This window comes from Alligator mississippiensis, chromosome 2 (assembly GCF_030867095.1).
Source record: "Alligator mississippiensis isolate rAllMis1 chromosome 2, rAllMis1, whole genome shotgun sequence".
Lineage (NCBI taxonomy): Eukaryota > Metazoa > Chordata > Crocodylia > Alligatoridae > Alligator > Alligator mississippiensis.
The window spans coordinates 201,513,320-201,528,953 of record NC_081825.1 but is presented as its reverse complement, the minus strand read 5'-3'; the positions used below and the strand labels follow the sequence as shown (position 1 = coordinate 201,528,953).

Below are 15,634 nucleotides of genomic sequence, written 5' to 3'. Positions count from 1 at the left end.
AGGCAAGAACAGTCCAATCCCTTCCCAGCACATCAGGGTTGAAAGTTTGGATCCACTGAAAATAAAGGGAACTATATCATTGACCTTGACGAGACTAGGATTTCAGGATTTACAGGTATTTGCAGGGCATGTTTTGTTCATGCATTTTTTGACTCAGCTCAAACAAACTAGTCAGGTGAAGCTGGCAACTGTCCTTCTGTCTGGATGGCCATCTTTTGAAGAAAAAGGAGGTTTTGTATAGGAGCAGCAGCAGCAGCAAAAGCTTCTAGACAATTTCCCCTCTCTCAGAGGGGCAGGACTAGAAAAACTCTTCAGGGGGTTAGCCTCAAATGAAATACACTGCCAGGTAAGATGTGAAACTCAGACTACTTTCATCTGGAGTGTTAATGAAAAAAAAATTAGGGAAAGGCAAAGTCCATCTAAGATAGAATAGGTGGGGCACAGCAGTTTCTGTGGGATGTGGACAATATCATGGGAACATTTGGTTCCCCAGCCCAAATAACCACATACCAATTTATGGCTAGGCCAGCTGAAGGAAGACTTTAACATGATTCTGGAAGTCAGACTTTGAACTCACACCTTCTGTAGTGGAGGACACCTTCGCCACTCTGCCATCATACCCTGGCATAAGTGAACTTGGTCTATGGATGTTGTCTTTAAAAACATACGCTAACATTGTTTTTTTCTGCTCTGTTTTAAGTATAATAATTTTGCACAGAATTTCTAAGGATGACTATAGGTTGATTTTTTAATATGCTTCCAGGACTTCAGTAATAGAAAACAAACCTACTCTTAATATAGTACATTTCAATTCTTAGAGTAAAGCTTTCCTGTAAAACAGCAGGGAATGCCTCAAAGGATGTTGAAGGGGTAATGCTCAGTGTGATAGACCACATAAACCACATTTATTCATTAATAAATTCCACATATTCTAGCTCCATAATATGTAGCTTGATGACCTCACCATATGTTTACTTACATGTCCAAAACATATAATAACCATGGCAATAGAACTTTTTATAGACTTGTAAGCTCTTTAGGAGCAGGGATCTTGACAGCATATGCCTACCTTACTGTCTGCCAAACCAACAACACTGATCATTACATTAATGATCAGTGTCAGTTTTGTCATTTCAGATAGAAGTTCCTGTTTCAGAACATGTTTTGGTTTATGTCAATATGATGCAAAGGGCACAGCAGAAAATTATTCCCCCTTTAGAAGTAATGATGATAAAAGCTTTAATACAACATTTATAAAGCTAAAGCAAACCTTTTCTTTTGCAGTGAATAAATCATATAATTAGAAATTCAGATTAATATATTGGTTTTTCAAAGTACTGCTAAATAAAAAAAGCAATATTCTTTACTTCTGGATTTCAGCAGAGTAGAAGCAGTATTAAAAGTTACCATGTTATGTTCCTGTAGAATCTCATTATTTTGTACAAATGAATGATTGGTACACGCATTATGGATTACTAAATTTGGCAGATTATCAGGGAAATGGAACAAATCTAACAAAACAAAAGCAGCTCTTTCCCATAACATAATTTTCAAATTGATTTTGACAATTTTTCATTCATGATTATTTTATGCATGATAATCCATATTTTTAGGAAATATTCTATAGCTAATATTGCAAACCAATAGAGCTTTAGTAATATGACACATTATTACAATACAATGCTGTTATAGCCAGGGAGACTTTGGAGATTATTGCCATATGTGTGTATGTGATTTATAGAATAGATAGATGGCTGACATATCAGTGAAATCCCACCAGACATGTATAAAGTGACAGCAATATATTTATGTATTTCCTAACTCTTTGTGAGATCTAGTTTCACTTTCCATTCAATATTTCTTTACCTCCTGTTCACAACCCTGCTGAGCAGGTGTAATCTCACTTGAAACAGAATTCTGTGGCAGTATTTCAAACACATGAAGTCATATTGAAGGCAGGTCTGCTCCAACAACAAAGCCAAAATTAAAACAAACAAAACCACTACAATACAATCACTGGAAACATTGCAAACTCTTAGGTACTTACATAATACTTATTTTAAATGTCACTTAGTCTCTGGTGTAAAAATACGGGCTGATTGTCAGGGATACACCTTATATTTGCTGTCAACACAGTCCAACATTTGAAACATTTGATACTTATAGAGAGGTCTCAGTTCAAGTTGTTGCTACAGCTCCTCATTTATGCCACTAGATGGCAGTTCACCATCTATAAACAATGAATATTATTAGCTGCTTGTTACTGGCTGTGACTAGCAATGCTATGGCAGGTAATATTACTACAGTTTGATGTCTTTGTGGGACACAGACTGGAAACCATGAGTAGAAATGGCTGTATGCTAGTGTTCTATGTCAAGAATATATACAAATGATGAATAATGTAAATCCATGTCTCCAAATGAAAAATTAATTTCTGCATATGCCTTCATGTAAAAAGTATGCTAAGGCAAATACACTAAAAGCGAAGCCCAACCCACATGAAAAGTCTTTCATCTTACTCACCCAGAATTTTACTAGGAAGAAGGCATTTTGAGGCCCTTTTCCAAACAGTTCCTTTAAACCTCCCTTCTTTTCAGGGAATTTGTCATAAATTTGACGAATGTCCACCGATTCAAGCAATGGGTCACTGTAAGAATGGTTGGCATGTCCAATGTGTACGAAGAGGTGTTTGTTGTACTGTAAAAAAGAAACAGAAAAATTACTGTTGTGCAGGAAGGAGAGAGAGATTAAAGCCCACACAATGTGTGTTGGGGACAGGGTTTGTTGGTGGGTTAGAAAAACCTGCCTTTTTATCTGTCGGACCAGGTTTTATTTGCAACATGATTCCTACGAAGCAGCACTGATGACTTATGCACAACCCCCTCCTGTAAACCGTCAAAATATGGTTAACTTCCTAAATCCAATTACCTAAGAGAAGGAATGAATTTAATTCCTAGAAACATAGAAATTAGAAGAAGCTAATATGTTAGCTAATCTATGCCTCTGTCAGTGTCACTCCTTATCATAGATTCCCTAATGCTTTGGACAACCACTTTTAAAATGACACACACTTCCACCATTTCCTGTGGGAGCTAGTTTCACAGGCTAATTTCACCTGATATCACCTCACTGTTCCCTTTTCTCACTTTACTACACCAAGTTATAGCCACTGAAGCAAACATTAGCAATTCTTCTAAATTCCCCTGTGGTGGTCAATGGCAAAACTGCCACTGACCATAATGAAACTAGAATTTGAATGCTTCTACTTGCCCGCCTTCCCTTCCTCCTTTGCATTTATCAGAATCTAAAACACAATTTAAAATCCCAAAATTGAAAAGAAAAGGTCAGGATCCTGAATGCTAAGCCCCTTTGTGAAAACACTGAGCAAATTCAGTTAAAGGGAAACCAATGTGGAGTCACAGAATAGTAGAAAGCTCTGTAATACTGAACAGCCCCTGTATGCAAGGTGGCCATTACTTTCTGAGAATCACAAAATGCTGTTGAAAACCCAAAGAGGACATCTTTCAAGCTGCTTTGCTTATAATATACCTATCACTAGAACAAATCAAAGTGACCGTTTCATACCTGAACATTCAGCCAAACCATTCAAATGACTTGACTACGCTTTTCTCTAACAGGTGTCCAAAACCCAGAGGAACAGAAAACTGACTGAGAAGATTTCTACCAACTGTATTTGGAAAATAAACTATAAATGTATTTAAAATCATCTAACCCAGTGAAATCTGAATTTTGAACCAAAGAACATATTCATCTGTGACCATGGCGAAATATATGAGGATATGTTCCAGTTTCTTTCCAAGGTATTTTTATTTGTAGAAAGGAAAAAAAGCTTAACACTTCAGGCTTGAACCGACCTAAGTTCAATTCATAAAACATGTGAACACCAGTTACACAGATTTTCCTAGGAGTACTTATTAAAAACAACCCCATCCCAATTTCCTATGTGTGCAAGTGAAAACTTTTCCAATTTTTGCTTAGCTGCAATGGGCCCAGAGAGAACAGAGCTGGTCAAAGTAGGCTGTTTCTACTCTAAAGAGTAGAACAGAAAAATAAGCAAGTGAATGGAGAAACTAAATGAATGAATGAATGTTTAACAGTAAAGCCTTACCAAGAGCAGGTCTAACTTGCATACTAATAATCATTTACACAAGAATTATAGTAATTATCATACTATTCAGTAACAATGAGAGATTATCACAACAGCATCTGTGCAACCAGATTTGACATTTTACATGGGTTGGTAGCTGCAGAAGACATACCCTTCTTGTGCACTTAAAATACATTTTTAACATAATAGCACATTGGAAGAAAAGGCACAAGCTAACATGAGGAAGTGCCAGGGTTCCAACTTTTCTGTGATGACACTAGAAGCATTTAGTTAGATTGCAATACTGTGATGAAATGACCCACAGATAATTAAGTATGGGAATGCTAAAAACTTTTTTGCATTTAATATCTAAGACTCTTGCTGCCCAGTGGTCAGCTAGTACCTAAATTAGGCCCCCCGAAAGTTAGGTACCTGAGGGACTCCCCAAAACCAAGTGTTCTATCTTTGTGACAATCTTGATACTAAAGGCATAGGCTCTGTTAACTTTATTCTGAGTAAAGATGACTGCCTTGAATGCCAGGCTACTGGGTATTCTGGGATGGAGCTCTCAGCCTTTCATGTTGGAGTTGTTCTGTTTTGTATAAATAATGACGGGAGCAGGAACTTGAACATGAACATCATTCTTCCATATCCAACTGAGTGCTCTAACCCTTGGGCTACTGAATCTCTCTATCCTCTTCCTCTGGCCCACTGAATATTTAATATTTTATACAAAGTGGATCCACTCCGATCAAAGACATTGGGAGACATCCATCTCAGGATAGCCCACAGCTTGTCTGTTTGATCACTTCTCTGGGATCAAGCAGACAGGATTCATATATACTGTCCCTGTGGTGATCCTAAGAACCAAGCTCTGCCCAGATGCTCCTGGCATACACTAAAAAATGTTCTACAGTTGCTGTTTGGCACATGTCTGGGGAGGCGCTCAGGATCTGAGTCTTGAATACACTCCCTGAGCAGTGCTCAACATTACACTAGTGGCAACCACACAACATTTGGTATGTGCAAGTGGGTGGGGCTCATTCCTCCATAATGGTTTTGGGCATGCTGCAGAAGCAATATAGGCAAATCCTGAGATTCAGGTACCTATGTCAAAGACTTGAACCTAGGTTTCCCCCATGCTAGGGGAATGCTTAATCATGAGGTTACTTGTTTTGACCACTACGAAACTCTTCAGTGGAGAGGAATACACTCAGTCATACATACGTCTGTAGGTGAGATAGGTGGAGGAATGCTAGAGAAGGCAGGGTAGCATGCACCTTAATAAACTAAGTAAGATATACAGAGAGAACACATGCTTTTGTGAACCAAGTTCACTTCCGATGATGTGATGAAGTGAACTTGGGTTCATAAAAGGTTATGTTCTCTCTATATAACTTAGCTAGTTAGTTAATTTACTAGCTAACTAACTAGCTAGTTAGCTAGTTTAGGGTGCACAGCTACCCTGCCTTCTGAGTGACTTTAGACTAACACAGCTAACTACTTCCCTTGGAGTACTAGAGAATCATCTTTCATGGCTCCAGCTTGAGCTAGGTTCTGAGCTGGGCTGTTGGCATCGATGCACAAGCAGCTTTGCACATGCTCATTGCTACCTAGTTAAGCAGCAGTTAAGTGGTGGTTCTGAGAATATCAGTGTGAACATAGTCGCCCAAGAAGACAGAGAGGTATCTGAGTAACCTTGAGGATCAGGGTCTTAGCTCTTGAATTACCAGGAGTATCTAGTAATTTTCAGTCAGGATACCAGAGCACCCTGGGATGCTACCAGATCCTTTGGAGGGTGCCATTCTGGTATCAAGAGAGAAGTGATGTGTAATGAGATAAAGCAGATAAGCCAGAACCTGCCTTGTCCCTACTCCTTCCCCCCTTCCCCCACCCCCGCATACTGCCCAATCCCTGAGTAGACATAAGCACTGTGATATATAAATTCATTTTTGAAATGCCACTTAATTCACAGAAATTATGCAGGGGTGTTTCAAGTCCAGTAAGGGGTGCCTTGAATCCCAAAAGGGTGAGAACCACTGATCTAGGGACTGGGGGGGAGGGGAAAAAATCCCATACATGTATTTTTGGTGTTGAACATGATTCCAGAGATAAATTCACGCCATATGAAAACACGTGAATATCTGGGGCAAAAAGACCGCTACAAAAACCTCTAAGTCATGTCTTAGCATCACTATATTATTCTGCAAACTATTATATTCCTCAGAATGTGAACTGCAGAGAAAAATTATATGTTCAGGAGTAGGGAGTCGATCAGGGAGCCTTTGTACTACTCAAACATAAATGCAAACTTAAAGGCAGCTGTAAAGCTACTACAGTTGTCTGCAGATCTTGCCAAAGTACCAGATGCTGCTGCAGCAAAAATTCTGACAAGATACAGGAAGACAGATGGTATGATATCACCTGACAATATTCTTAGGACATGAATGTTTGTTTTGACATTGCATGTGTGATTATTTTCTCCTTATGTTGCTGTAATTCCTATACTAAGTAGAGTCATTACTAATCTAATTAGATAAAAGGCATATTTCTATGGACTTATAAATGACTAGGCAATATTAGAAACCAGAAAAATTTGCGTTGGAGGATCCAGATGGCTTATTATGTAAAACAGTCTTTATGATTAGGATGCACTATATATAAAAGTGATGAAGTTAAGTTGCATGGCCACATTTTTCAGCCTACTAGTGACTGGAAAAATCAAGATTAGAATCAAACTCCACTATTGTTTTAGGATGAGTACTCCAGTTCTTGAAGTGCATCAGTACTAAGGAATCTGCCTGTGCCACTGTATTTAAGGGATTTGCATTGAACATGTAGGTAATTATATGGTTTAAATGCTATAAACCACAGTGGGTCAAATCCTGTATTTTCTAAGCATGCAAATGGCATAAAAGTTTACAGAAAACATTCCTGAGATGTTTTATCTGCAGACTCTGCATTATACTACAAGCCCTCGAGATGGCTGTCTCTTACTGAACTCCTTCCATTAAAAAAATCCTAAATATCTGAAGAATGCGGTAAAACCATGAAAAACGACTGATGTCAAATAATACCACAAGAAAAATTATAATCCACTTAGGAATTTAAAGGAACCAAGACAAACTGCCAATGTCAAGGGACATTCAGAACAAAGACAAATCACCTATGTTTGTTTTACAGTTTAAAACAGCACTCTCCAAATTACGTGCTTAACTTGCATGGCTTTGCACACACATGCCATGAAACCAGGGATGGAAGCTGTTACCCTTCCCTCTGATGCATCCTTTTGCTCCACAGTGCCTCTAAAGCAAACCCTGAATCTCACGCATGACAAACTATGTCTTCAGCAAAGGCTGTTCGATTTCTGTAGCAGGAACTGTGCTGTTATCTGACACGCACAAACTCCTGAGCGTAGGTGTACAGAACTGCCATCCACCACAGAACCAGTTCCTCCACCTAACATGAGGCTGTGTTGTACCCATTAGGCATAGCCCAGGGTAAAAGGAACTGTGCAAGCCACTCCACCCCAAAGGAAGCACTGGGAGGCAATCACTTTATATGCATGTCCTGGAGGCCACAGAGTTCACTACAACAGCCCATTACAAGGGGCAGCCTGCTTCCTCTTTCTGTGCATGCTGGTCATGCAGTCATACTTACACACTCCTTATGAAACTCCATGCCCCTCCAAGGAAGTGGGGAGTGAACAGTCCCTACTTCTTTGGGTGCTAGCTCAGTAATAATTTCTGACCCTTACAAGGGGCAAACAGATGGCTGCTTGCCCTCCTCACCCCCAGCCTTACACTGCATCCCCTTAATCAACAGTGTCTGAAAGGCAGTGCCACAGAACTGTGCTGGGTTAAGGGTGACCTATTACAAATCTCTCGCTAGGTTGGTTATTCCATGCCTTCTCTGGTCTCTTGTGGGTTTGCTGCAGCTCCAGCCAGACAAATGAAAGTAAGGGTCACAGTTTTGTGGAGATAAAGGTGATGTTTGCAGCAGTGTCATGTACACAGTTTTTTTATTCCACCTATTCAGTAGCACCAAGGAAGCTGCCAGTAGCATGAGTCACAGCAACTGAGCATCAGAGCTGAGGGAGGGATGGAACTCGATTAACTGGTTTGCTGTCTTGTTACTCCAAAATAAATATTCAACAAAGAAACACACTTCAGGGGCCTTATGGTACACTTCTTCTATCTCTATTGAAAGTAAGAGAGAGCACCCCTAGTCTCAGGCTGAATCACCCTATTCTTTAGCATCCCTATTCTCAGCCTCCCTATTCTCAGGCTGAATCTATGCTACAAAGCATGCAATGGGCTAAAATGGAAGCTCGGAGAAGAAAGGGTGATTAAAAAGCTTGTGAGCTTGAACCTGCCTAAATATATGTAGATCAGATGGGGAGCCAGAAATCAGCCTTGCTCAAAGGACTGGGGTCCTAGATGGGTGTAATGTTTAGTGACATACTGTATTTGTCCAGCCCTATCTCACCTCTTTATTAAAACATACGGATGGCTCCTGCATTAGGTTAACAACTACACTAGTGAAGGAAAATAAAAACAGGGGGGATGAACAGATTAAAATCTAATCACAAATATAACAGCAGTCTACATGGTATTATAACCTCTTCACCTACCCTGCCTCAGCTCTACTGTGTCACCTTATCTTGTAAATCTGACACTCTCTAATTTCCTGCTGATTGCAAGAAAATAATTTGCCCTGCCAACAATTCTCTTTATTTCTGACAAAACCCTAGTAACTAAATATTTCCTTCCCATGGATATCACCCTCCATTTGAATGGATTAAGACAGAGTTATATTTGCAGTGCTTTAATATCATCTATAGGGTTTGCTGAACAATTTTCTATGAACAATGGCCAATGTCTGTTTTGGTTTTTGTTCAGTTTCAGCTAATACAGTTAAGATGTTTCAGAGAATGAGTGTGTGGACACACAAGGCAATTACTTCAGGGAAATTTACCCCAGATCTTACTCTGTAGTAGTTTTTCTCTGTGGTAAGGGAGAGAACATAGGACCAGCATTCAAAGCTGGCTGTCCCCAACAGATGCTGTTCTTAGCTAGTTAGGAGAGGAGAAGCCAGTTTGCTTAGAGCAGGGGTTCCCAAACTGTGGTACCTGTACCCCTGAGGATACGCAAGACCTCTCTGGGGGTACGCAGGAGAAATTGTGTAATGGTGGATTTAACTTTCATTGTAATAATTGGCATTTAAGGGGTTAAAAACATAAATGTACCCTGGTAGGGATCCACGGGCAGCTGGTAAATCTGGAAGGGGGTACACAATAAGAGCAAGACTGAGAACCTCTGGCTTAGAGCAAAAGGCTACTTGGGAATTAAATAGATTAGGGGAGAAGACATGCAACACTAACTCCATAGTAAGTCTCCCCGTGATAAAACTTTTTTTCCCCCGCAGGGTAACTTTACCTTGGAAATAGAAATACCTTTTTCATAATAAGGCTGTATATCTTGTATCTGCTCCATTTTTACTACGGGGTAAACTCAAGTGCTCTATATTGTTAAGTATTTAGAAAAGCCAGGGTCTAAAGCATCTCAAAGTAAGGCCCAATGAATTTCTTTGCATCCAAGTTCATTAGCTGTAAAATGGGCATAATAATAATGTCCCATCATTACTGCAAAGAATAAACTCATAACTATTTGTGAAGTATACAAACACTGGAGTGGTGACAACCACAGAGAAGCCCATGAGGAAATTAATAATTCTGTATTCAGAGCAAGGTTTGAATAGTGTTCAGTAAATAAGGCATAGAGCTACCCACTGAAGAACGAAGAGAAAACAAACTATGGAACAGCTGCTCATTAAGAGAGGCCATCCATGCTGTGCACTGAATGAAGCAGGAAAAAATAAATATGTGATCATGTCATTAAAGTCTGCATCAGAGCATGCACGTGCGCTCGCATGCACACACACACACAGAGCATTTCCTAACTTTGGAATGTTTGGCTTCGCTTTCTGAACGATGTTTTTAAAACAGTTTTACAAAAGTTGTGTATGTATGTGATATAGCATATAAATGTATATATCGGTATACAATATACATATAAACAGAAGCCAAACCCTGCTTTGGTAAGCAAAGCTTGAATCAAGAATACAGAAGCCAGGACCAATATCAATGGTACCTCATTGTCAGCTCTGAGCCACTGATGTAACTACGACATGAATGTTCCTACACAGGGCAGGGAAAAAGAACAGCTAAGTCTGATGCACCCTCCTGGTACAAAGCAATGGCACTGTACACATGCTCCTTAACTATATCCTGGCTAAGCTCTGGGCTTCAGCACCATGGATGATTCTTTCCCAAGAACCGCAAATAGCCTTGCAAGATGCAGCAGCCAATCCAGATATATTTTTCTCTGCTGTTCCCTGTGTAGCTGACCAGTTTTTATGGTGATTTTGGACTGTTGGATCAACTGCAGGGACTTGAGGGTTTGATCCTGACTCGCTCAGATAGGCATAAACAACTAACTTTACAAATACAGAGGAGGACACTGCTATTTCAGACAGCCAACCCCCTGCCTCCCTCCCCCCCTCCCTCCCAGACTGCCATTTAACAAACAAAACAGCTAGCTCCTACAGCTGTATGAGGCAGGGAAGGAGCGTGATGTAGTGTTCCCTGCTGGCTGTCCAGGGATAGTTGCTTGTTATCCATTTACCGCTATGTTGCTTGTTATCCGTTTACCGCTATGCCAACATTCGCTAATTTACAATTAGCCACTTTTGAGGATTAGTGAAAGTTCATCAAGGTTCTACCCTTCCAGAATCTACTTTCAGCATTCACTATTCTCTCTCTCAGGTTCATGAAAAAAGTATCCCTCCCTCTCTTCCAAAATCTCTTCTATTAAAGTGGTCATTTTTATTTACTGGGTTTTGAACAAGCACCAGTAATGATAGCCATGGAGCTGTGGGACCAGTGCTTGCTAGTGAACTTTGTCTGCAGAACCAGCAGGGGGAGCCAAGAACTATTTTTTTCATGAATTTTGTTAAAATGATGACTTTTTTTGGTTTGGTTTTTGTTGTGGTTGGATTTAGGGCTAAGGGAAAACAAGAGAAAAGGGGGGATATGTTGCAGACAGCCTTTTTCATTTGTTGACACCAATTTTAAGGGAGTCTAGCTTTGGAGAATTGCCTACTAACAAGTGTCTTTCTACTAGTTTCCACCACAATTTTTATCTCGGGCAACTAAAGTTAGACACCTCTGGCCTCAGTTCTGAAAAAGGATACATGCAGGGAGTCCCATGAGATTGCATAAACTCCACTGAAGTCACAGGAGTCTGCCTTCATCTAATCAACTGTAGGACTGGGACTAACGCCTGGGGTTTCTCAGCCCACTGAAAAATCTGGACTCTTTAAATTAGGTGCTTCACTACAGACACTTGAATATGAAAGTCTGTGTGAGGTTATGCAGATGCAAAACCTCACACTAATCAAGGGAAGAGACTGATATTTTTGTGTACTTGATTTGACTTATTTTAAATAACCTTGAATCTAGAGTCTGCCACACAATTATTCTTTCCAAATCAATCCATCTAAATATAAAGCTGACTTATGCTTCTCTTCCCAAAATAAAGAGTCTAACTAAACACATTCTTAGGATCTAAACACTGACTTCTTTGTTATGCAATCTATATAGAAAAATAAGTTTCTATACATAGCTGACAATATACATTCGTAATATAAAAATATATTCCTACCAATGTCTTCTATAGTTCAAATGAAGAGGATTTTCTTAAAAATAACATTTATTTCTCCATCCCTTGGGTGATTTGGTAAAGGTTTTGAATTGTACTGCATTTGGATAATGAAAAAGAATGAGCACATGCATGTTTTTATAGCACATTTCTAGTCACTTTCACTTTTTAGGCTCTTATAAATAACACTTCCTGTACTCGCATGTCATCAGGTAATGCTTAACTGCAAAAACCCTATTAAAAACAAAAACTTTAAATAAAAATACCCTAAGAAATATTATTATTCTGCTTTGTCATATCTTTTTTTTTTATTTCAGACATAACACTCATTGATATTATGGACAGATGGCTGGGCTGATTTTGAAACTTTTCTCATGGTGGTGTCCTTTGTAGCTTTAAAGATGTTTTAGCTAGAAGGCTGTTTTCAAGTGCTTGGACTTGGCATGAATGTAGCAGCAGGAGTTGGTTATCCAGAAAGGGAGGGAAGGGGGAGAAAGGGGGAATTTCCTTTGGAATTAGACTGACTAAACAGGTGTCTAGTCAGACCAATTTGGGCTGCAACTGAAGAACCAGATTGAAGCTAGGCAAAATTTATTTAGGCAAAATTCCACAATATTGGAATATTTTAAGTTGCATTTTATTGTCACCTATAAAAAAAGATAATTGTGTAAGTTCTCTCTAAACTGTGTGTAGATTCATTTTACCCATGTTAGGAAATACAAAATTATGTGGTTTTACTATTAATAGAGATTTACTGTGGACCTCCAGAGAACTGTTGTAATGAAAATATAAAGCAATCAGGTAAAGAGATCCTGTTGCCAGGTACAGCCTGATAAATAAAATGGTCTAATTTGATGAGGGTGCTAATGTTTACATTTATTGTAGAGGAAATGCATTTATCCTCTAAGAAGCAACTCTGGGACTTAAAAGCATAGTTCATAGTTCAAAAGGACTATACTACTTGGAAGAACAAAAATGCATTAGTCATGTGTATGTTTGTTTTTCGTGTAAAAAGGAGGGAGTTATTTTGCTTATGCTTCCCTGAAGAATCTCTCTCTCATATGTTACAAATGTCTCATCCTACATTCAGAATTCTGATTGGCAATCTATAAAAATTCTCCATGTTAAAATGAAGGTATTATTTCCTTTCTATGATATTAGGAAAGATTTCCTTTTTAAAAAAAATATTGAACAATTGATTAGGCTGGGAAAAAAATTAATCTTGACTGGTAGAAGTCTAGAATGAACATTTGAGAGGCATTTAAATACTCAGTCTAAAGTAATATAAATGCCCGATATTTAGGGGATTTAGTACTTTCATACCCTGATTGCTAATGCAAGGATCCCAGAAACTTTTAATACTCCATTCCTATAATAGTTCCCTGGGGGTGGCCTTTTGTGCAAGATCCTGTACAGACAAACGGGGTCTACATGTCTAATTGTTGTATTAGGTTTTCTGGGGCACTAGTAAGGGTTCTTCTGCCTAGCTAGTCTCCTACTATAGAAGACACCATGCCACATAATTACATGCATTTTAAAGCAGTTAGATTTTTTTGCCTCTGCTATTATGACAGGCTTTTGTTGTCTTCTAATAAATGTTGATAATTATTTGTTAAATTATTTGTTAAATGATACTTGCTTTTATTTACCAAGAAACATAATTAAAATGTATTGAAAAACACCTGTTTACGAGCTTACAATCATTTCATTGTTAAGAAAGGGAATAAAGGAATGTAGCGTAAGTTATCATACAACAAATCTTCAAGGCGGAAAATGTACACAAGTGCCGTGAATTTCTTGCTTATGGCTAATTTATGTACTTTATAAAAATAGCAACTTTAATTTCCATACCATGTAAGCTGTATCTGCAACCAAATGGTGAATCAGTAGAAGAGAAGGAGAGCCATAGTTATTTAAGATCTTCTGAAATAGTGTTAAATAAGGTCATATGCAGGTTTAGCCTCTCATCTCTCAGGTGTGGTTTTGGAAGTTGCTGCAAAATTCTTGTCAAGCTAGAGGTGCCTGAGGAGAAGTCTAGAAAAATCCTAGGAGCTTTTGGGCCATTATACTGCCAAGGCAGCTTTGCTTATTATCCTTTTCAGTGTTTCAAGCAAAGACGCTTTCACCTTTGCCCTCATAAGGCTGTTCTACAGTCTCTGAACTACTTCATATGCCATTATTTACAGCTGGATGTAGAGAGTCAAATCAATTTAGAGTAAACTAGGTCCTATCCTGCAACTGGAAGCAACAAAGTGGCAGCTCTTATACATTCCCTACCATACATGATACATTTAGAGAAGCTGCTACACACTGAAATTACAGCACTGAAACCCTTTTGGTACGCAGAACCTGCCCTCCCTGGCAACACTCTTCTAGTCCTCCCATACATGACTCTTCACTCTTCTCTCTGAAACAGCAGAGCTGCAATTCCTATCATTATACTAACAAGCCAATCTATTTGGCTGAGCAAAAGTGGCAGCTATCAGTTCTACCAGGTGTTCAGGTGCTCCCCTCCACCTGCTTCTCTAGCTCTTTTCTGTTTCCAGTCCTTTCCATCTGTCTCCACTGCTCTACTGCACAGCTGTTTGTCCTTCTGCTGCTAATCACTTGCTTTCCAACTGTCCCTTTCCCTTTCCCACACACAGATTACTTGAACATTCAGGAAATAAAGGTTAAAGTCTGTGCTGGGTATTAAGCAACACAAGGAAATTTGCAGAGTACTACTTTTCCTTGCCTTCATTATGTAATGAAAAAATACTGGAGTAACTTTAAAAAAAACCCAACAGCTTCCTAGTATATAAGTGCAAGGTGTTAAAAACATGAAACATTCTCAAAGCACGCTTCTCATCAAGAGAGAATGCTTGTCAGGTTCTCAACCCCACATGGCAGGAACTCTAGCTGCAAATAAACTATGGCAGCGAGAGCTGTATTGTAATTTACCCAGGCTTCCTGCCCACCATCTTTCTATTCAGTCCTCTAACTTTCCACTGCAATGCAAGTGTGCATGTTTTACGTTCCCCAGAGTCTGCACCTGCCTGGAAAATGAGAGCTGAGAGGTCTCTCCTGAGCCTTGTATCACATATACCATATGAATTCAATGCACTGCATGCTGAGCTATGTGTGATAATACTTAGAACCTGACTTTCTGATACCCACAGTTGCCAAAGCAGCACCTTTTACCCATTTTTACTCAATTATGTTGCAAATCTATTCATTTCACTCCACTGGTTTCACATTATTAATACCAGTTATGTGACTGGAGATCACATATCATAAGGCAAAGATATCTTTGGTTAAAGCTGTGCCATTCCTCACAGGGAAGATGTAAACCTTAAATCACTGGACTGCTCTATTGTTCACTTTTTACAGCCATATGATATTACAGACATGCAGATGCTGTGTAAACAGGTTTTCCAAACTTTGATATATACCTGTTACAGCCAATAATAAATACATGTTTAAAACAGTGAGATGACCATGTCAAGGTGGTACACCACAGCCTTTGTGGTGATTTTGGCTGTTGGACTGAGAATGTGGGAAATTTAAGGCATCTCTGTTTTAACTCCACTGCCTTGGGCCCTACCCATGCACCATACAGTTCTTTGCAGTTACATTACAACATGCTATTTTCCCTATAACCTGAAGGCACATGCATGCAACATCATCTATTCCTGCACAGTATTCTGTGTATGCAAGAGTTCATAAATCACTAATATACATGGTGATCAGTGAATAAGCTGAGGGCTTGAAAGGTCTCACATAACTATAGGGTAAATAGAAAGATTTCAATGTTCAATTCTGTATT

At 39.1% G+C, this 15,634-nt stretch overlaps 1 protein-coding gene across 8 annotated transcripts in view; it reads right to left on the bottom strand.

Annotated features, from left to right (window-relative positions):
- Positions 1–15,634, bottom strand: part of TEAD1 (TEA domain transcription factor 1) — a 248,489-nt gene that overhangs the window by 38,889 nt on the left and 193,966 nt on the right. For all 8 annotated transcript variants that reach the window (XM_014602349.3, XM_059722693.1, XM_059722694.1 and 5 more), the window contains one exon: positions 2,524–2,697. In XM_014602349.3, the coding sequence (XP_014457835.1) occupies positions 2,524–2,697 (174 nt within the window). The remainder of the gene's footprint in view (positions 1–2,523; positions 2,698–15,634) is intronic.